Here is a 19319-nt window from a genome sequence, read left to right as displayed (position 1 = left end):
CTTCCAGCAAGTTTCACTTTGTCCATGAGCTTAAACTTTCTTAAATTTCATTTTAAATTTAAACTCTGTACCTTATTTTTGTTCGGTTTCTGAATATGATCTTATGGATTACTTCAGGGATACACTGTGAGGACCATGGTCTAATCCTGTTCTCCTCAGCTGGCTCTTGCTTTAGAAAGCACAGTGACATAACATTTCATTATTTTGCTGGTGTTTATGACTGAAATTGGCTCTCGTAGATGGGGGAGGGCATATGAGATCCAGGGCTGCACGTGGGTAACTGATCACCCAACAGTCCCACACATGACCCGGCAGTGGGGCTGATGCTGTCTGTAGGTGTCAGACAAAGCCGAGCAGATCGTGGCAGAGGCAGGACAGGGGTTTGGAGGAGGTGGTCAGCAGGGACATGGGCGGGCACCGTCCTACCTGCAGACCCTTGAAGTGATTCCTGGAATCAGCGGTGCTGAGCCTGTCTGCATGTGGCTGTGGGTGTGTGTTTCCCACAACACAGGTCTGAGGCGTTGAGCTGTTGTGGGTTTCTGTGTCACGTTGGTGCAACTGTTACACTGTCTCTGTTCTGGTATTCAAGACACAGACTTCCAAGGATCTTCACAGCATGTGGAGAGGATTTTATAATGAGCCCCATGAGGCTTTGCTGATCAGAAGAGCATTGTTGTACAGAATTGCTTTCTGGTGTTTATGGGCTCTGTCTTTCTTGCGTGATGCCTTTTGACAAATATGTATTTTTGTACAGTACATCTTGTTGCCCTTTGGGGAATATTTCATCTGTGGCTATTGAATTATGGACTGGAAATCTGCAAATGATCTTGGAGACTGAGGGATTGGCACAACAAGAGACTCTTGGGCTCCTCTGAACAACAGAACCTGACATACAAATGATGTTTTAATTGGGTGAGATGATGTTACAGTGCTTATGTCTGAAAGGTTATTTGCTGTCAGATCCCAGCCTGGCTTGCCCTGGCTATGACATTTTAGATGTCAGGGGTTTTGTGGCTTGTACTGACTCTTTTGCTTAGAGCAGGAACAAACTGATAACCGCAGATTTGTTGGGCTCTGTTGCTGCTTCTCATCAGGTGCTGCAGAGTAATCTCTGCTTTTTCTAGAGGTGCACTGCTGCAGTAATTTTGGAGAGTCTGGGAAAGTCTGGACAAACAGAAGTGAATTCCATAGTGAGGACAAGTAAGATTTTTCTGTAGAGCTAGTTTTATTTTTTTTTTAATACTCTGAAATGTGCTTGCCTCGGCAGAATGCCTGGGAAATTACTTTCCCAAAGCGAGGTTTAGAGTGGAATGATTGATGCCAGTATGAATCCTTTTGGTCAAGGAGGTTGTGAAATGCATTCTCCCCAAAATATATGTTTTGGGATGACATTCACTGGAGCCCTGCTTGATTGCAGGAAGGGTTCAGAGCAGAACTGACTCGAGATATATCTTAGTTTCATTATGACTTCTTGAAATGCTTTAATATTCACTGTTTCAGTCATAATGTCTGGAAAATGTCTGTGTTTTCCAAGGCTTAGCCAAGAGCTTGCGAACATCTGGGATCATTTTGGTCAGGTCTTTCTATTTGGCTTTGCAAAGGGCTCTGAAATGTGTGTGTGGATGTTGGGGGGCTTTCCTGGGAACCTCATGGACAGGCTCTGCTCGAAGTTTTGAGTTTTGGGGAGTCTGTGGTTTGCAGGGGAATCCTGACCATGGAGGAGGAAGTGGCAGGATGAAAGCACAAGCCAGAAACACAAGTGTTTGTTATGGTGCTGGATCAAGCCAGAACCCATCTCAGGGGCTGGGGTATGGCCACAGCCTGGTAATCTCCATGTTACCAGAAGTTGTTGCCATCATGCTGCATTTCCTGATTTGCCCTAGTCTGGGAACTGGAGCTTGAAATAGCAAAAACCAGAACATGCATGTTCAACCCTTAACAGAGATGTGGGATCTAGACAGGGAATGGTTCTGGTGATTTGAAAGGGCTGATGAGCTGATAGGGAAGCATTTCTTTGATGGGCTGTTAAGACAGACTTTACTGCGGAAACACATGCCTATCTCATTAGGACAGGCTTTGTCAGGCCTTTCCTGGCAGAGGTTGTGTGAGATGGCTTCAAAATAGGCAATGCTTTGTGCAGTCATCTTGTTGATGGGAACCTAAGCTCAAACCCTTATCCTTCCTGACTTGTTACAAACATTTTTCAATGGAACTCTTAATTTCATCATAATGCAATCTAGGATATTTCTGAAAATGCCCAAATCAGCTTTTCACCTTTAAGTTGTTTATATGGATTCTACTAGAGATGTTGGCCCTTGAAAGCTGTTAACTCCACAAGGGCTGATGGTCAGAGAACCACATCTCTGAAAATATCCGTGGGTTCTCATGTCTCTGGGGTAGGCCTTATGTTGTGGAACTTAGGGACATGGGGATCTCTGGAAAAGGGTTGTTGGTGAGCATGAACTTGAGGAGCCTGCTGAGCTGCCAGCAGCTGGCTGTGTCAGGAAGCAGTAGCTGTTGGCTCACCGTGAGCTCTGTGGCTCACCCTGTACCCCCAAGACAGTGCCAAAGGCATGAGGATGTTACAAAAAGTGTGAATGCTTTGCTCAAGGGTTTTGTTTTCTGGGAGCTGAGGCAGAAATCCAAATAGTCAGAGCACACTGTGAGTCTTGGCAGGATCACACTGACATGGTCGCTGCTCCTTTCCCTGCTGAAAAGGCAGGGAAATCTCTGTTCTCCAGGCAGCTATTGCTGTGTGAATGTGGCCAAAAATAGTAAGGAAACAGCATTCCCATCTAGTTCCCTGAGAGGGTGTTGTACTAGTTTGTGTGGAAAAGTGATTCTGGTGTTCTCTGGAGGTTTTCCTACGGAGATGTGTGCAGTCAGACTGGGACCCCTCTGTTTTCCTGGCTGAAGGGGAGCTGCAGCAGACACAGCAATCTGCTCGATCCATCTCGCTGCGCATGTTCCTGGCCCTGCTGAATCATCGGAACTTGTGCCTGGGCACAGTTGCTCTCTGTCAGCTGCATCCTGGGATCAGAGCAGCGTGGCTGGTGCCCAGGATATTTTGCTAAAGTCTACAAAACCAAGTAGCACTTCTCTGGGAGTCCAAGTGTAAACATAACAAAACTTACAGGCTGATGGATTTATTTTTTTTTTTTCCTGATTAGTTCAACAGATCTAAACAGATCCAACAGATCTAAAATCTGTTGCTGCAAAGAGGAGGAGGCTTGCTACTGGTTTTGTGGGCATTTTGCTGGATCTGGGAGCACTGGCAACGTAGCAATAAAACCTAGGGGCCTGCTGGATGTTTGGCTCCAGACAGAAGGCTGCATGCATGTGTGTGATCCTAAGTGACTCATCGGCCCACTGCTGCTTTTCTGCCCCCATTGCTTTTCTGGGGAGCTGATTGCCCCTTCCAGAGCAGGGGTGGCACTTGTTGGTGTCCCAGTGACCCTGAAACTTTGGGGAAATCTAACCTGGGTCCTGGTGTGTGCAGCACTGCCAAACTTGGCCTCCCTGACCGCCAGCGGTGCTGAGCCACAGCTTGTCCCACTCACCACTTTCCTGGAGTTCCATTTCGGTGCTGCTCTGGGTCTGTAACACCCTGTGCCCACTGTTTGCCTTGGGAAGTGGTGTTGCTGTTTCTGTGAGCTCCTCCCTCACCAGCCCTGTTCTATAATTACTGATGTTCCTGAAACCCGATCCTTCCATGTGTCCTGCTCAGGTACGGGAGGACAAGGGGTCCCTAAGCAAACCGACTGCCCTGGAGTACAGCCAAGAGGACTTCAGCAGTTTGGGAAAGCATCATCTTACAGTGGTTCAGTGAGTTCTGAGCTTCCAACCTCCTCACCTTTGGGATGGTAAAGGAAGGGGGAATACATCCCAGACAGCTTCTCTGGCGTGAGTGCCAGGTTTGCAGCGTGATCCCAAAGCATTGCCACAGTTTCACAGCCACCTCTGCTGTGCACTGGGCTGTGGGGGGATGATCCTCTCTCCTTGCCAGACGTAACGATCTTCTCAAATAGCAGCACTTCTGTGCCATTTCCAGCACTGAGAAGGCCCAGTGGTGTCACCTTTCCAATACCTGCTTGTTTCCTGGCTGCTGTCCTTGTTCCAGTGGGTGAGACCCACGTGCCCCTCCTGGCCATAGGTACTTCAGGCTGTCCTGAGTTGACCGCAAAACACAAATACCAGTCAGCAGTTGGCAGAATGAGATGTGCCAGTTTATTTCCTGCAAGTCATCCTGGAAATGCCTTGTACAGGAATGTACGACAGGAGAAGATGGTCACAAGCAGTGCAGGGAGCTGACCAGGGGCCGGGCAGGCCAGACCTGCAAGTGTGACTGCGAACAGGTGTCAAAATCTGCAATACAGGAATAAACAATGACACTTAGCACTGATCTATTGCTCTGCACTTCCAAAACATACCGTCTCCATGAGCTAATGCAGCCAGGGAAGGATCAGGAAGGAAGCACTGTAAAAATCCTGGGTTTGTTTCTTTGTGGTGGATTTTGGTTTTGGTTGAGGTTTCTTTGATGATAAAGGAAATGGAGGTATGGGACTTGACCAGATTTGCTGAAGGTCATGGAGCAGCACTACAAGTAAGAGCTAACAACTGCACAGCTCTTCACAGCCTGCCCTGCTGCTGCCCTTCCGCCAGCATCAGCCACGGAGCCTCACAAGGGCAGGGAGTCCCTCTGCTGGGAAGCTGTGGAGGGATAACTCCTCTGTCTTCCAGTATCTCAAGATTTTGAAGCACATCTCATGCATGCTTGGAGCTGCTGGAGCCAGGGAGGGCTGCAACTCTTGGAGAACGAGCAGCCCGGCAGACCCTGCTTTGCGCATGGCTGAGAGTTCAGTGCCCAAAGTCTGCTTTTTTTCTGTGTCTGCAATACCTCTTGCACTCTGAACAAAGCCAGCAGCAAGTTCCTTTTGGAGGAAAATGTCATGACCTGGTTTTGGGTACAGCATCAATCATGGTACAAAAAGAGAAGAATCCAGCAAGTTTTGTAACCTTTTTTAATGAGCTGGGGGTTTTTTTTCCCCCCTCAGTGCCCAGGAAGTGGGTGAGTTAAAACATGCAGTAGAGGTGGGATTCATTTTGGCAAGCCTGGCTGCGCAAGGCAGCTGAGGGAAATCTCCTGCACCCTGTGTCACATGTCCCTGAGTAATTAGCAGCAGCTATGGTAATGGCAGCTCTGGCAGCACCCCACTGCTTAGTGAGCCCAGCTCACTCTTGGGGAAGCACAGGTGGTCCACACTGAGCAGCCTTGGAGAGAGAATCACAGGACTGGACTCTGGGGCATGGAACAACATCTACGCAGATGCTTCAAGGGGAAGAATCTGGCCCACAATGTCCGTCCTGGTCAGTGCTGTGTGGGAGGGCTCTTCCTTGCTAGCTCTAGTAGTTTATTTTTGTGTGTAGCCTGCCTTGCGGCCAAGACTTTGAGTAAGGGAGGAAACACTCGGCTACTAAGTACTGCTGAGATCTCATTGGCTAATACGGGGGTATGCTGATCTTCCAGGAGCAAACACAAACATGTTTTCAGTGTTCGTCTCCCCTGTTTTGTACTCTTAGTTACCTTTCCTGTATTGCAGCATCTGCTTAGCTCTTACTTGGCTTTTATTAGTAGTAGCTGACGTATAGGAGGAGGAACAGAAACTGGTACTTGGTCAGCAGATCTTGGAAGCAGTGACACAACCCGAGGGAAGTCTGCAAAAGGTGGTCAACCAGCAGCAATCACATCTCCTTGATGGATTCAGGTCAGTTTTCGATTGTGGATTTCAAAATGTGCTGCGCATCACAGTGCTGCCCTACGGAGGGCTGAGTTCTCATCTCACCCCTCCTGTTTCTTTTGGCTGTGAATTTGGCGAACATTCTTATCCAGAGGAATAAAAACACGAGCCAGGAGTGCTCCCATGGTATATTGGTTCCCTTTTGCCATTCCTGATGACCTCTTTTACAGTAACTTGAACAGCTACTTTGAGCAGATCAGCTCTGTGACTTGACTCTTGGGAGGTTTGGACCTTTCTTTGGTGCTTTGCTTTGCCTGGAAACTCTGAGCTTGGCTCCAGGGTCTACGTGCTAATCAGCAGTATTAGCTGCCAGGGGAACTGCCAGGCCACAGGGGCACAGGCTGTTGGTTGATGAACTGGAGGCTCTTGGTCAGCTGTACTGCCTTCTTGCAGGGAATCCACACTGAAGGTTTATCTCCTTTTAACTTCTGTTCCTGTTTTTTTCCTCTTCTGGTTTTGCCACGTCTCTCTCCCTGTTCCCACTGATGGTTTAGCTTGGCGTAGATGCCAGCTTCTAGGAAAGACAAACCTGTTGCCCAAGCTGTTTGCAGCCAGCAGGCATCAGCCCAAGCCCAGAGCCAGCAAACAAACCCTCCCTGCCCTGGCTGCAGAGGAAGCTGCTGGCTCAGCCAGGGTTACCAAAGCTCCTTGAAACAGGGATTGAGGCAAGGGCAGAGCAAGTCATGAGATGCTTGCCCTCTTGCTCATTCCCATCCTGTGGGAAGAGGAAGGGAAACATCTTTGCTAGATTCTCTGGATATGCTTAGGAAGAAATTCACAATCTCCATCCTTGTTTCCATCAGCGTCCTGTGACAGCTGCCAAACGGAAAAAAAGGGGTGGGTGTCTACGGCAGGCAGAAATCTCTGCAAGTCTTCCTGCAGCTCGAAGTTTGTGTGCTGCGCTCTGGCACAGGACTCAGCCAAGAGGAGCAGACCACGTTATCCCTGCTCCGGCAACTTGGCCACTGGATGTGGCGGCACCAAATGGCTTGAGAGGTCCTGGGGTGGAGATGGGCCCTTTGGCTGTCCTTTGTTACCCACAGTGCTGTCCCACAAAGATTCTGGGCTGCGGTGCTGGCTGGGCAGGTCCCTCCTTGCGCTCAGATGGAGAGACTTTGGACAAACCTCTGGAGAGCGCCAGCTTCCCAGGACCCCCATTCCCACTGAAGGGCTTGCAGGGGAGCAGAGGGAAGCATGTGAATCCTTGGTGAATCTCCACAGTCTCTGCCTGCTGCCTCCCTGCTATACCTGGCACGGGGGTGAGGGCTGAGGTCCCTCTCCTGCTGGGGGCTCTGCCCAGCTGGCTGGCTCCTCCAAGGGGTGCACAGGCACGGCCCACGCCTGGCCCTTTACCCAGGCAGCGGCTGCCTTGGCCCTTCATCTGCCAAAGGCTGGGGCTGCAGCCTCCCATGTGAGATCAATCCTCTTTTCCAGTCCTCTCCCTCTATCCCAGTTGTTTAGAAAACAGGAAGGGCTAAGGGAGAGGCAGGGGTGCAAAGAGCTCCTGCAGCTCCCCTCTGCCCAGGCCCCTGAACTCTTGGCCTGCAAGGAGATACTCAAGCAACACATTTGGAGCCTTCTGGTAAAAGCGTTTCTCTCTCTGGCTCTTCAGCCACTCTCAAAGGGTGGGATTCACATCCATATCCTTTCTGTAATGCCTGTGTGCACGAGCAGCCTTAGCTGGGGCCCTCTGGACCTGTCTGTCCGTGTCTCGTCCTCTGTTTTCTCCCTCCTCACACCCATCCAAGCCCAACTCCAAGCACAGTTTTGGAGTTGCTTTTTTGGGTTTTGGGGAGAAAACTGCATGCCAAAAACTTGCTGCTGCCCTGGGTGCACATGGCCCTGAGTAGACCCAGCAGATGCAGGACAGCATGTCAGGGACGTGCCCACATTATTCCAACATGTCCCATGAGACATCTGGGGCAAAGCAGAGAGCTCTGTCTGCAGTGGGTTTAAAGCAAGGGGCTTGTGCTGGATGCCAGGGACAAAGGGAATCTAATGAGCTGCTCATTAAGCTCCTGCAGGATCGATTTTCCACTGTAGATGAGCTGCTCCTGCCACAAGCTTCCCCTGCTAACTGCTCTTCCAGGCAAAAGTGTTTCCCTGATGTTTGTGTGATTATTTATATATAACCCTGAAAAGGATGAAGTTCATTACCCTCCATCTCCAGTGAATAGGTTTTCCTGCCTGTCTGCTGTGTCCCACCACGTGGGATGTGTGAGCAGAGGCCAAGGATAACACAGCCCTTCAATGGTCCCTCAGTGCTCATGTGGAGGCACGGGAAGGGAGCACCCCCCTGCCTGCTCCTGCTGCCAAGGAGCACAGGCCACTGTGCTCGCTGTTGCCACTAATGTACCTCTTCTGGAAACAAAGCCACCTGTCCTGCAGTCTGAATTCCCAGTGTGGAGGGAAAAAACAAAGCCCCCTCAACCACAGGAGACCCAGGCTCTGGTGCAGCACCAGCTCCAGGGGTGACTTGTGTCCTGGCTTTGTAACGTGTTTGTGTTCACCCTCCCACCTGCAGGTTTTGTTCTCTCCCTGAGCTGCTTCCTTGCTCTTTCAGGGAGCTCTGACCTTGATGGCTTTCCAGCAATCCAAGGAGCTGGCTGCAGCTCAAGTTCGAAGTGCCAGGTGTGAGGGTCTGCTGCGGGAGGGCAAACAAATCCAGGGAGTTCTGGGTCACTGCCCTCCCCCAGCAAGCCCTGAGCTGTGCTGTGGCCTTGGGCACAAGGCACAGACCATCCCAGAGCTTGGGGTTGCTTTTATACGAGGCCCCTGCAAGATCCTGCATTAGTTTAATTTGAGTCTGCAAATTGAAGCTTTCTTGGTTGAACCTGGATTTCAGTGGCTTTCCTGATGGGTATTTCTCCACTTAAAAATTGCTCTCTTAAGGAAGTGGATGGAACTTTACATAAGCTGAGCTTGAGATATTAATTATTCAAGCAAGAGTCATTTTAGGAATCAAGATGTGGCATGGTTGGGAGGGAGGTGGGAATGGCTCTGCCATAGCCACGGTACCGGTGCTGCATCGTTTGGTCGGCTGGAGCTCTTTGTGGGCTCTTTGGGATGGATTAAGGCAAACAAGGAGCGGAAGTGCGTGGGGGAGGATGGGGCCGTTCCTCCCACAGGAAACCCAGGATTAAGACACTGGTTGGATTGTGTGGCCGTTGGGATCGCACTGCTGGACCCCGTGGCTGAGCACGGCCCAGCAGCTGCGCAGAGCAACAGCAACACATTCAACCCTGCTCTTGGCAGAGGAGCCAAGTGAAAACAAACACAAAGGCTGTAACTGGCAGCACTCTGACGGGAAGGAGTGTGAGTGCAGGGCCGACAGGAAGCCATCAGTCTTGCAGATGGCTTGCACGGGCCAGGGACTTCTAGCCTCTGCCTGCTGCTGCACTGAGCCCTGCTCCCCCAGTATCTTCCACTTACGGGCAAGGCACGCCCTGATCAGCTGCTGCTCCCAACCCAAGCTCTGCTGTGGCTGGGCAGGGACAGAGGGTGAAGCCAGCCCTGCTTTGATTCTTCTGGAGATGCTGGCTCTGTCAGACCCTGGCCCTGGCTGTCACCATCACATCCCAGGTCACCGGCGGCTCTGGGGGACATTGTCTGGAGCAGTGTTTCTGCTATGGCATTTGCAAGCTGGGTCCCTGGGTGGCATCTGAGCTGGTTTGTGATCTGCTGGGCTTTAAAAACAATTCTGTGAGCTTTTGCTTCCTTGAGTCCTACAGAATGTTTATTCCAGAGTGCAAAGGGATCTTTAAATGGCCCCAGCTCTGCATGTCTCACTGGCCAAGGAGCAAGCACAGAGCAGGACTGGTGTGGTTGGTGACACTGCCCTGCTGCTGAGCTGCTCCATGCAGGCACTCAGTGTCCTCTCTCCCATGTCCTGCAGGCTAGCAGGAACAGCCTGGTGGGGTCCATCTTGGATAGACGCGGATGATGCCAGAGCTATGACAGGGATTGCAGTCTTGGCACTGAGGGGTGATCAATTATGGAACAACTACAGGAGGAAGTACCTGAGGTCAAGGAAGAGGAAGAGGAAGAGGCAGTGATGGTGGCAAGCGGAGCCTCAGACCCAACTGGAGGACCAGACAGCTCGCTGCCTTCAAGCAGCTACACAGGTGAGTGGAGCCACAGGTGCTCATCCTGTGGAGCATCCAGGCACCCACAGCCCCCAGGCAGCATGCTCAGCTGCAAGGGCAGAGAATCTGTCCCTGAATGGAGTTCAGCTGGTTTTAATCTCTTCCCTTTGAGAAATAATGCTCCAAGTTATGGAGAGCTTATTTCTTCTCTGAGATCACTGCACAGCCGTTGGCAATTGAACTTAAAAGGACAGGTAGGTAACATTGTGCTTGAGAGCAAGGGGCCTCCCAGGGTGCTTGGGAACGCTTCCTTGGACACTTCTTGAAGTCCTCAGTGCAAAGTGGTTGTAGGAGGTAGGAGAGAAGGTTTGTGGATGCAGAAGAGGCTCCTCCAGAGGCCTTGATGTTCCAGCTGGCATGTCCTGTGCCAGCAGCCAGCCAACCAGGGATTATAAAATCTGCTGGTTGGGGTTTCATTGCCACGACATGAATGCCAGAGGGAATAAAGAAGCATTGATGTGGAGTCTGAGCTACTGGGGTAGTCTTGGCTCTGCGCACGGCATTTGCCTGCAGCCAGTGCCAGATTCCAGATGTGATACCAGGGACAGGCAGGACAGGGCTAGAAATCCCTCCTCAGCCCCATGGCTGGAGGAGCTGGCCACACCAGGAGCTGGGCCTGTGGCTGTGACATGGAAGGACATGTCCCTGTGTGTGTTTGCAGACCTGTCACAGAGCTCCTCTCCCTCGCTGTCGGACCAGCTGCAGATGGGCTGCGAGGAGGCAGCGCTGGGAGCGCTGAACGTGGAGTGCAGGGTCTGCGGAGACAAAGCCTCGGGGTTCCACTACGGCGTGCACGCCTGCGAGGGCTGCAAGGTGAGAACCAGGGAGGGGTGGGTTGAGCAGCACCAAGCAGGGCTTAGACCCCAGGGACTGGGCTGCCTCCTCACACAAGCAGATTTGCAGCAAAACAGGGATTCGGGATTGATTGTAAAAAACTCAATTGAACCTGTCTAGAATGTGGCAAGTACAGGCAGCCAGCAAATGCTGCCCTGGGAAGGTGGCTGAGACCTGTATGGCCCAAACCTTGCCTTGTCATGCTTTGCTGTATAAGGCAAATCCATCTGTCCCCACAGGGACCCTGAGTTTGCTTTTAAAAATGGTTTCTGTGCTGCAGATCAGCAGTGAGCTGTGTATTTATCCCCCTGGGATCATTGGCTGCAGCTTGGATGTTCCTGGAATTCTGGAATTCTTTCCCCTGCAGCAGATCCAGCAGGGTTGCATTAGCAGCCCAGGTCCTGCCAGACATTCCTGCAGGCTGGGGTTGGCCCATGGCTTGTTCCTCCATCCCTCCTTGTGGGCTGCTGGCAGTCACACAGCACCAGGCATGGAGTGCCCCCCACACTTCTTCCTCTGCAGCCCCTTTCTCCATAGAGACTCTGCTTGCATCAGAGAGACCAGGGCTCCCCTTCCTCACCCCCCTGAACCTCCCTGAAGCTCCTGGGGATAACAAACCAGCCTGGTCCCAAACCACAGGCACTGGTGCTCCATGTCCCCTTGCTCCCTGCCTGCAGGGTTTCTTCCGCCGGACGATCCGCATGAAGCTGGAGTACGAGAAGTGTGAGAGGAGCTGCAAGATTCAGAAGAAGAACCGAAACAAGTGCCAGTACTGCCGCTTCCAGAAATGCCTCTCGCTGGGCATGTCACACAATGGTGAGTGTCACTGCTGCCCACAGGCCTGGCCAGCTGGGTGACACAGGGCCAGCTGCCCTCCTGTGAAGGGAGGCCTCCCATGGCCTGCTGTGCTGTAGCCTATGGCTCTTCTTGCTAGGGGATCATTCAAACCCAATGCTTCAAGTATTTGACTCTTCGTCCCCTTTTTCTGTATGAGAAGGGGCTGTTTATTCCCACCGTGCAGTACAGCTGCTGGCATGTGACTGTCCCTTACAGACTGGCCCAGAGGGAACTGGCATGCAGATTGTTCTTCTGTGCTGGCATTTTCAGACTTCAGGTGTAAGAATCTTGGATCCAGACAAGCAAAGGTGTTTTATGTGGGAATCGGGGTTTGTGCAAGAGCCCAGAGGAGTGGGATGGGAGTCTGGTGTGAGGAAGCAGCAGTGGCTGGTTCATGGTGTTGATGCTGGAGGAGCTGCAGCCTGGAGAAGCATTGTGTTGTGTAGCTGCAGGTGTTCTCCAGCAGACCTGTCTGTCTGCAGCAGCAGAACAAACTCCTGCCTCTCTGGATGCATCTTCTGGGGTCCCCCCGCTGTCCTGACCCCCAGTTTTGCCCCCCCAGCAATCCGCTTCGGGCGCATGCCAGAGGCAGAGAAGAGGAAGTTGGTGGCAGGGCTGACAGCGAGCGAGATCGGCTGCCAGAACCCGCAGGTGGCTGACCTGAAGGCTTTCTCCAAGCACATCTACAACGCCTACCTGAAGAATTTCAACATGACCAAAAAGAAGGCAAGAGGTATCCTGACCGGGAAGGCCAGCAGCACCCCAGTAAGTTCCCTCCCAGGGCAGGTGGGGCTGGCCATGGCCAGCACAGGGGACTGTTCTCTGGGAGATGCTGCACATCTCCCTGCTGCGGTAGCTGTTCCATATGCACCATTCCCACCTGTGGCCAGATGGGTTCTGCATGTCCTGCCCTTTGCTGGGAAAAATCCCATTGCTCTGCAGACTTGTGCTGTGGTGGGTGGGTGCAGACTGCCTGGGCACTGTCAGCCCCAGAGGCAGGGCACAGCACAGGGACAGGCAGACAGGACTGTCCTGGGCAGAGCTGGCACCTCGAGTCCCCGCAGCAGACTCCTAACTTGCTTCTTGTTCAAGCAGCCTTTTGTGATCCATGACATGGACACCTTGTGGCAGGCAGAGAAGGGGCTGGTGTGGAAGCAGCTGGTGAACGGTATCCCCCCCTACAAGGAGATCGGGGTGCACGTCTTCTACCGCTGCCAGTGCACCACGGTGGAGACCGTGCGGGAGCTCACCGAGTTCGCCAAGAGCATCCCCAGCTTCATAGGCCTCTACTTGAACGACCAAGTGACTCTGCTCAAGTACGGGGTGCACGAGGCCATCTTCGCCATGCTGGCCTCCATCATGAACAAGGATGGGCTGCTGGTGGCCAACGGGAACGGCTTCGTGACCCGCGAGTTCCTGCGCAGCCTGCGCAAGCCCTTCAATGAGATCATGGAGCCCAAATTTGAGTTTGCTGTGAAGTTCAACGCGCTGGAGCTGGATGACAGTGACCTGTCCCTGTTTGTGGCTGCCATCATCCTGTGTGGAGGTGAGCGGGTGCCCTCGGCCGTGCCAGGGTCAGGAAGAGTCCTGCCTCCTTAGAGGTGGTTCAGAGGGGGCTAGGGGAGCTGAGCTGCAGCTGGCCCTGAGGTCAGCCAGGGATGTCTCAGGGGCGTGAGAGAAGAACTGAACACTTCCAAAACCAAAGTTTCTCTGTGGCGGTGATGCCTGGCAAGCTTGGACCAACAGCAAGGAATGTAGAAGTGGCATCTCCTCCTCATGCGCTGCTGTGGGATACGTTGCCCAAGGGCACGCTTCTCCCCTTTCTAGCTGATGAGGTTGAAGTCCCGGTGGGTGGGTTACAGTCCCCAGCTCCCTTTCCCCAGGAGGAGCGTGTACTTTGGAAGGCTGCACCATGACCCTGCAGCTACCATGCTTCCTCTCCACAGACCGCCCTGGCCTGATGAACGTGAAGCAGGTGGAGGAGATCCAGGACAACATCCTGCGAGCACTGGAGTTCCACCTGCAGTCCAACCACCCAGATGCCCAGTACCTCTTCCCCAAGCTGCTGCAGAAGATGGCTGACCTGCGGCAGCTGGTGACAGAGCACGCCCAGCTGGTGCAGAAGATCAAGAAGACAGAGACAGAGACATCTCTGCACCCGCTTCTGCAGGAGATCTACAAGGACATGTACTAAGGACCTGTTATTTATGAGAATGAAGCCATGGATTCCCATCACGACTCTGTACAGAAACAAAACCCTTCCCAGTGTCTTCCATTTCTCCTACTGGAAACTCTTTTCTACATGACCCTGACATACGGTACATAGGGTGAGATGCCGTCAGGATTTGCAGCTGCCTCCTGCTCGGCCAGGGCTTCCGTTAACACACACTAACAAATCTGCAAAGCTGCTGTTCCCGTTCCTATGGCCCAGCTCTGGCTGCTCCCAGAGCCGAGCGGCCGCCCAGTTTACATGGCTCAGGCAGCGAGGTTCCTGTGGCACCCCGGGTCCCCAGGGTGGGGAGCTCTGGTCCTTGGGAGAGCCAAGGGGGTGCAGGGGCCAGCGGGGCCAACAGCAGCACTCACAGTGTGTCTGTATCCTCTTGTTCCTTTGCACTCCGAAGACGTGAGCCGCGAAGTCTGGGACAGTGTGATGAAAGGATGTTTCTCTCTTACCCAAAGAACAGCCCCAGAGTCTTTGAACACGGGTAGGGGCTGTCACAGCAGAGACCCTCAGCTGCAGCCCCGCTGTGCTCTGCAGTGCGTTCCTGTCTCCCAGCGGGACTGTGTGAGCTCTGCCTTCCTGGGTGCTGTGTGCGAGCCTTTGCTCCTGGTGCCCTCGTTCCATAGGGAATGTGTCCCTTGGCACCTCAGTATGAGAGAGGGTGGGATGGGGAAGTGGGAGGGAAAGGATTTGACTCCTTAAAGTTCACCTTCAGAGCAGAGGCACAGAATCCATGGCTTCCACAGGCTGTTCTGCACAGACGTGAGTTACAAAAAAGGCGTGCAGAGGGTCAGGGGCCTTGAGCTCCTCGGGGTTTGGTGTCCTGCCTCAGTTTCCCCTCTGTGAAAGGGACCTGGATTGTCACCTGCTCTCTGCTCAGAGCAGGAGCACGAGGATCTGTTAGTGCATTGGTTGCAGAGAGCTTTGCAGCTGCTTTATAAACAGGGAGGGGGTGGTTGGGATGCTCACAATGGGCAGCAGCTTCCCAGCGAGCGTGGCTGTGTCAGGGAAGCTGCCAGTCCTCCTCTGCCACTGCTCCCAAGAGTGGGAACAGGTCCAGGCTTCGGGGTCTGCCTGAACCCAGCACCATTCTGGGACTTTACCTCACAACTTCTCACAGCTGTAGTGAAACACCACGGTGCCACCTGGGCCAGGCCAGGCCCTTGGTGTGGGGGGCTGTGTCACTTGGGCTCAGGGTGGGGGGGAGGATGGACCTGGGAAGGGCTCAGTTTCCCTTTCAGGATAATGGTGTCTGACCTAAGAAGCAACACTTCCCTGTCTGCAGCTCGTAGTCCCATGTGTCCTGAGCAGCCTTATTAAAATACTGGTATTCCCAAGGAGGGGTTGTGGGAGCAAATTATTCAGTTTTATTTTACTTTCCTCCTCTTCAGGATAGCAGATTTCCCTGGTGCAATAATTCCTTTAAAACCCAAAGGGGAAGAGCACTGGGCTTTCCCTCCCCGTCACAGGGCTGGCCGGTCCCAAACCTCCCCCTGCTGCCACACTCCGCTCCTTTTGCCGTGCCTCAGTTTCCCCGCCCACCCCCTCCCCTCCCTACCTCGCAGGGGTGTTGGGAATTACCGTTTCTGAAGCACTTTGAAGCCCTCTGGGGGAAGGCACTGGAGACGTGTGTGTGCTGGTCGGAGCCTGGGGGATTTGCCCTTCCCAAAGCCCCGGTGGTGTCCCCACCGGGGCCACGATGCAGGACTCGTGCCATCACCTGGGAAACTTTTTGCTCTTCCTTCCTCGACAGCGTAACAACCCTCAAACTGAAATGTATATTTTTGCTAGAAGTACAAACCTCCAAGTGTTTTTAATAATATAAATAGTGTCCACAAACTGACTTGACTTTAAATAAATCTGAACTAAATATTTAAGAACCTTTTAGCGTCCAGCCTGTATTTGTGGGATTTCTCTCAGCACCTGGGGGCTGTCCGTGGGAGGATTTCCAGCAGAGGCTATGGCATTTGCTGTGATTTCCAGGGATTTGCCATGATTCCTGGGGCTCTGTAATTCCCAGATCTCATACCTGCTGTGGTTTTCCTGCTTGCAAACCTAAAGCAGTAGAAAAGAGCCAGTCCTGAGCAGGATCCCAGCCTCAGAGCTGGGTGTGTCCTGCCCCAAATGCTGCGGGCGGAGCTGGAAATGAGGTGAAAACAGCCCGAAATGGGGAAGAATGAGCTCCAGGGCAGTCACGTACTGGCACCTGGTGCTGCCCTTGGCTGTGGCGTAGCACCTGAGAATTTGCAGGGAGCAGCTGCAGATCCCCGGGCTCCCCTCTGCCCGGTTTGAGTGCCCTGGGGGAAGCTGTTCCAGTGCTCCCTGCCTCTCCCGTGCAGCTGGAGGCACACGGAGCCGTGGTGCTGCTGGGCAGGGGGCCCAGGGTACCTGGCTGGGGACCCTGTGTGGTTTACCCCAGCAGGCAACGAAACATCACCCACCCGTTCACTCCCTCCCTTCCCAGTGGGATGGGGGAGAGAACTGAGAAAGAAGTGAAATTCACAGGCTGAGTTAAAGGCAGTTTAATAAAACTGGAAAGGAAGGGGAAATAATAATGATAAAAGAATTATAATTTAGTGATGCACACTGGAGCGGTGCCCCCGTCCAGGCTCCTCACTGCGGGAGCAGCAGGAGCTGCAAAGTCCTTGACTCAGTGTAAACAGTGCTCACGCACCCGGCTGCTATCAGCCAGCCCGGGCTTGTCCTCCGCCCAAAATACGTGTCCCCGACTACTAGGAGAGAATTATCCCAGCCGGACCCGGGACTCACCGAGGCCATAAATAGCCCTGGGAAGTGGCCCAGCCCTCTTCGCTGCTGGGGAAGAGATGGAGTCAGGCTCGCTGATGGCATCTGGGCCGTTCGGGGCCGGGGGAAGCTGCCTGAGACCCCTGTGCAGGTAAAGGCCTGGGGATGGGGCGGCTGGGAGCAGATTTGGGGGAAGATAGACTGGAGATGGGGCCCCGCGCTGTGGGGGTAGAGAGTGGATTGAGATGGCCTTGATCCACCCTCCCACCCATTTCCCCATCCCCCCCTCCGGAGCTGGGATCGGCGGCAGGACTCCGGCCAGGCCCCCTCTTCCTGCCAGCCCCAAGACAAGGGCTCCTGCCCTTCTCCGTGCCCCTGCCCTCGGTCCCCCTGCTCCCGCAGTCCCGAGGAGAGCCCCCAGACAGTCCCTGTCCTGGGCTTCCTTTGCTTTGCAATTAACCAGGAAATTCGGCAGGATGGGGCTGGGAGAGCCCTGGCTCCCCCGGGCTCTGCCCTTAGCAAGGGCTCCTGAGCCCAGACACCAGCCAGAGGGGCTTCCAAAATATATCCCCACCCAGACAAAGCTGGTGCTGGGGGGTACGTTAGGGCAAGGCTGGAGCAGGGCCTGACCCCAGCCATACGGCTCCTCTGGCTAACAGGAATTTTGCCCGTGGGTCCTGTCGGTGGGGCCAGAGCTGCCGCTTCTCACATGACAGAAAATCAGCCCAGGTGTGCAGGTACTTCCAGCGTGGGTTTTGCCGTTACGGAGAGCAGTGCAGGTAAGGAAGGGGCTGTGAGGAGGGGCCTGATGCCATGAGGATGGGCCAGGAGCCTAGAGGAGTCATGCTGGACTGATGGGATGCTCTGTCTCTGTCCCTGGGCTCCTCCAGCTACCAGCATGTCCAGGAGGAGCCAGCACCAGTAGAGACACAGTATGGTCTGGTGCCCCACCACCAATGGAGCCTGGAGCCTGACACTGAGCCCACAGCCATGGACCGGGACCAGGGAGGAGCCCAGTGCACCTCGGTCCACCCTGCCCACAGCGTGACACGTGTGGCCTTCAAATTCCCAAAAGTGGAGGTTGAAGTGGAAGAGAAAGGCAAGAAGAACATCCCAGCACTTGGTAACGTTCCCCTTGGGGCCATCGGTGGAGAATTTGTCCCTGTAAAAGCTCGGGGTGCCTCAGGTAGGTGTTAGGCTGCCCAGGGGACCGGTGGGGTGAAGATACTGGGGTGGTTCTGGTGAAGCAGCCTGTGCATGTTTCTGCCTGTGACCCAAGCCCGGGCCAAGCTGGGGCTGTGGAGAGCTCTCCAGTGTGGGGACTGTCACTGCTGAAGCTGCACGCTCCCAGCAGCCCGCCCAGCTCTCTGATGATGGGCCAGGATGTGCTTTTCCCCTCTAAAAACTCTCCTCCTGCAGGCTTCCAACCACAAGGGCCAGCACTGGATCCAGACTCCTCTGACCCCAGAGGGGCAGTTGTGGAGACGGCAACATGGACTGACCCTGCAAAGGTGGGTTTGGGGTCTCCCTGTGGTGCTCCCCGAGGCCAGGGCAGTGACAGAGCCAGGGGTTGCCACACTGTGCTGCTCTGCTTGCAGGTCCCTGCAGAGCCAGCCCTGGTCAGCACCGCAGCACTGAGAGCCCAGAGCGAGGCCGTGGTGTGTGGCATCTGTATGGACAGGGTGTACGAGAAGCCGCTGCCAGAGGAGCGGCTCTTCGGGATCCTCCCGAACTGCAGCCACGCGTACTGTGTGGGGTGCATCCGCAAGTGGCGGCGCAGCCGCGACTTCCAAAGCACGGTCATAAAGTGAGTGGGGATGGGGGACATGGGAGGGTCATCACCGTTCCCCCTTCTGTGCCCTGAAATTCCTCCCTGGGTCTGGTGATGTGGCTTTGGATTGGTGTGACTTTCCTTTGGGAACAGGCACTTGGGAGTGGTGATGGGTATGGGGGTGCTGGATGAGGCAGCAGGACCACCCAGTGTGGGTGCTGAGCTCATGCTCCCTGCGTCCTTTTTGGTACACCCATCTGCATCTGTGACCCTCAGAGCCTGCCCAGAGTGCCGGATCACCTCCAGTTACTACATCCCCCACAAATACTGGATCTCAGACGTGGGTGAGAAGGAGAAGCTCATCAGAACCTTCAAGGCACGGACAGGGTGAGTGCGTGGCGCTGCTGCGGGTGGCAGGGCTGTGGGCTCTGCTGCTCTGCTGCTCTGGGAGCTACACTCACAACTGTGCTTGGAATCCCGCAGGAAAATCAGGTGCAAATTCTTCATCCGTGGCCACTGCCCTTTCAGATCGGAGTGCATCTACCTGCACGAGCTGCCTGCCCGCCGGCTGCTGCGGCACAGGCGGCAGCGGCCGAGGATGCCCGCTGTAAGTGGGGTGGCACGTCCTGGGACTGGGCTGGGCACCAAGAGGCCGTGGCTTATCCTCCCTCCTCTGCTGCAGGTGTTCATCCCTTCTTCCTCGGAGAGCTCTGACGAGGAGGATGAGGAGTTCTGCACACTCGAGTGGGCCCTTACCCTGGCCATGCTGGAGACAGAATTTCACTACTCCAGTTCTGGCCACGAGATGCTTCTCATTGACTTCAGCGATTCCGACTGAGCCTTGGGGGCCACGCTGGGTCTGGGTGCTGCTGGTGGCCAGACACATCTCTGGGAGGCGGAAGCATCTGCTTTTGACTCCTGCCATTGTTCTGGGGTGGCTCCAGCCGTGGGGGGGTTGCAGGGGTGGG

At 54.1% G+C, this 19319-nt stretch overlaps 2 protein-coding genes across 6 annotated transcripts in view; both read left to right on the top strand.

Moving 5' to 3' along the window:
• The window catches only part of PPARD (peroxisome proliferator activated receptor delta), a 17958-nt gene extending 2241 nt beyond the window's left edge, over positions 1-15717 (top strand). Inside the window, exons 2-8 of one of the 4 annotated variants that reach the window (XM_017727202.1) lie at positions 3728-5765; positions 9694-9922; positions 10605-10756; positions 11455-11593; positions 12177-12379; positions 12707-13160; positions 13561-15717. In XM_017727202.1, coding sequence (XP_017582691.1) covers positions 9793-9922; positions 10605-10756; positions 11455-11593; positions 12177-12379; positions 12707-13160; positions 13561-13808 — 1326 coding nt within the window. In that variant the 5' untranslated portion in view covers positions 3728-5765; positions 9694-9792 and the 3' untranslated portion in view covers positions 13809-15717. The remainder of the gene's footprint in view (positions 1-3727; positions 5766-9693; positions 9923-10604; positions 10757-11454; positions 11594-12176; positions 12380-12706; positions 13161-13560) is intronic. The other 3 variants (XM_017727203.1, XM_008644699.2, XM_008644700.2) reach the window with 3 other exon arrangements.
• A 302-nt stretch (positions 15718-16019) lies between these two features.
• On the top strand, positions 16020-19313 carry LOC103625352 (probable E3 ubiquitin-protein ligase makorin-2). 2 transcript variants are annotated; one of them, XM_008644770.2, is made up of 8 exons: positions 16024-16731; positions 17240-17359; positions 17471-17766; positions 18000-18091; positions 18179-18387; positions 18628-18738; positions 18835-18958; positions 19034-19313. In XM_008644770.2, exons 1-8 carry the CDS (start codon positions 16661-16663, stop codon positions 19187-19189), a joined length of 1179 nt encoding a protein of 392 aa, XP_008642992.1. In that variant the 5' UTR covers positions 16024-16660; the 3' UTR covers positions 19190-19313. The 2 variants fall into 2 exon arrangements, with proteins under 2 accessions (XP_017582693.1, XP_008642992.1); XM_017727204.1 differs by lacking the exon at positions 17240-17359 and having other exon boundaries at positions 16020-16731.
• Positions 19314-19319: the final 6 nt, after the last annotated feature.

This window comes from Corvus brachyrhynchos, unplaced genomic scaffold, assembly GCF_000691975.1.
Source record: "Corvus brachyrhynchos isolate BGI_N302 unplaced genomic scaffold, ASM69197v1 scaffold72, whole genome shotgun sequence".
NCBI classification, from domain to species: domain Eukaryota; kingdom Metazoa; phylum Chordata; class Aves; order Passeriformes; family Corvidae; genus Corvus; species Corvus brachyrhynchos.
The sequence above is the reverse complement of the archived record's forward strand: the minus strand, read 5'-3'. Positions and strand labels throughout refer to the sequence as shown.

Excerpts from the sequence above, each read along its gene's own strand:
- LOC103625352 (XM_008644770.2), top strand. The coding sequence starts at position 16,661 with ATGGAGTCAGGCTCGCTGATGGCATCTGGGCCGTTCGGGGCCGGGGGA. Across the intron at positions 18,092-18,178 it reads CATGGACTGACCCTGCAAAG|GTCCCTGCAGAGCCAGCCCT; the intron begins GTGGGTTTGGGG and ends CTCTGCTTGCAG. Across the intron at positions 18,388-18,627 it reads TTCCAAAGCACGGTCATAAA|AGCCTGCCCAGAGTGCCGGA; the intron begins GTGAGTGGGGAT and ends TGTGACCCTCAG.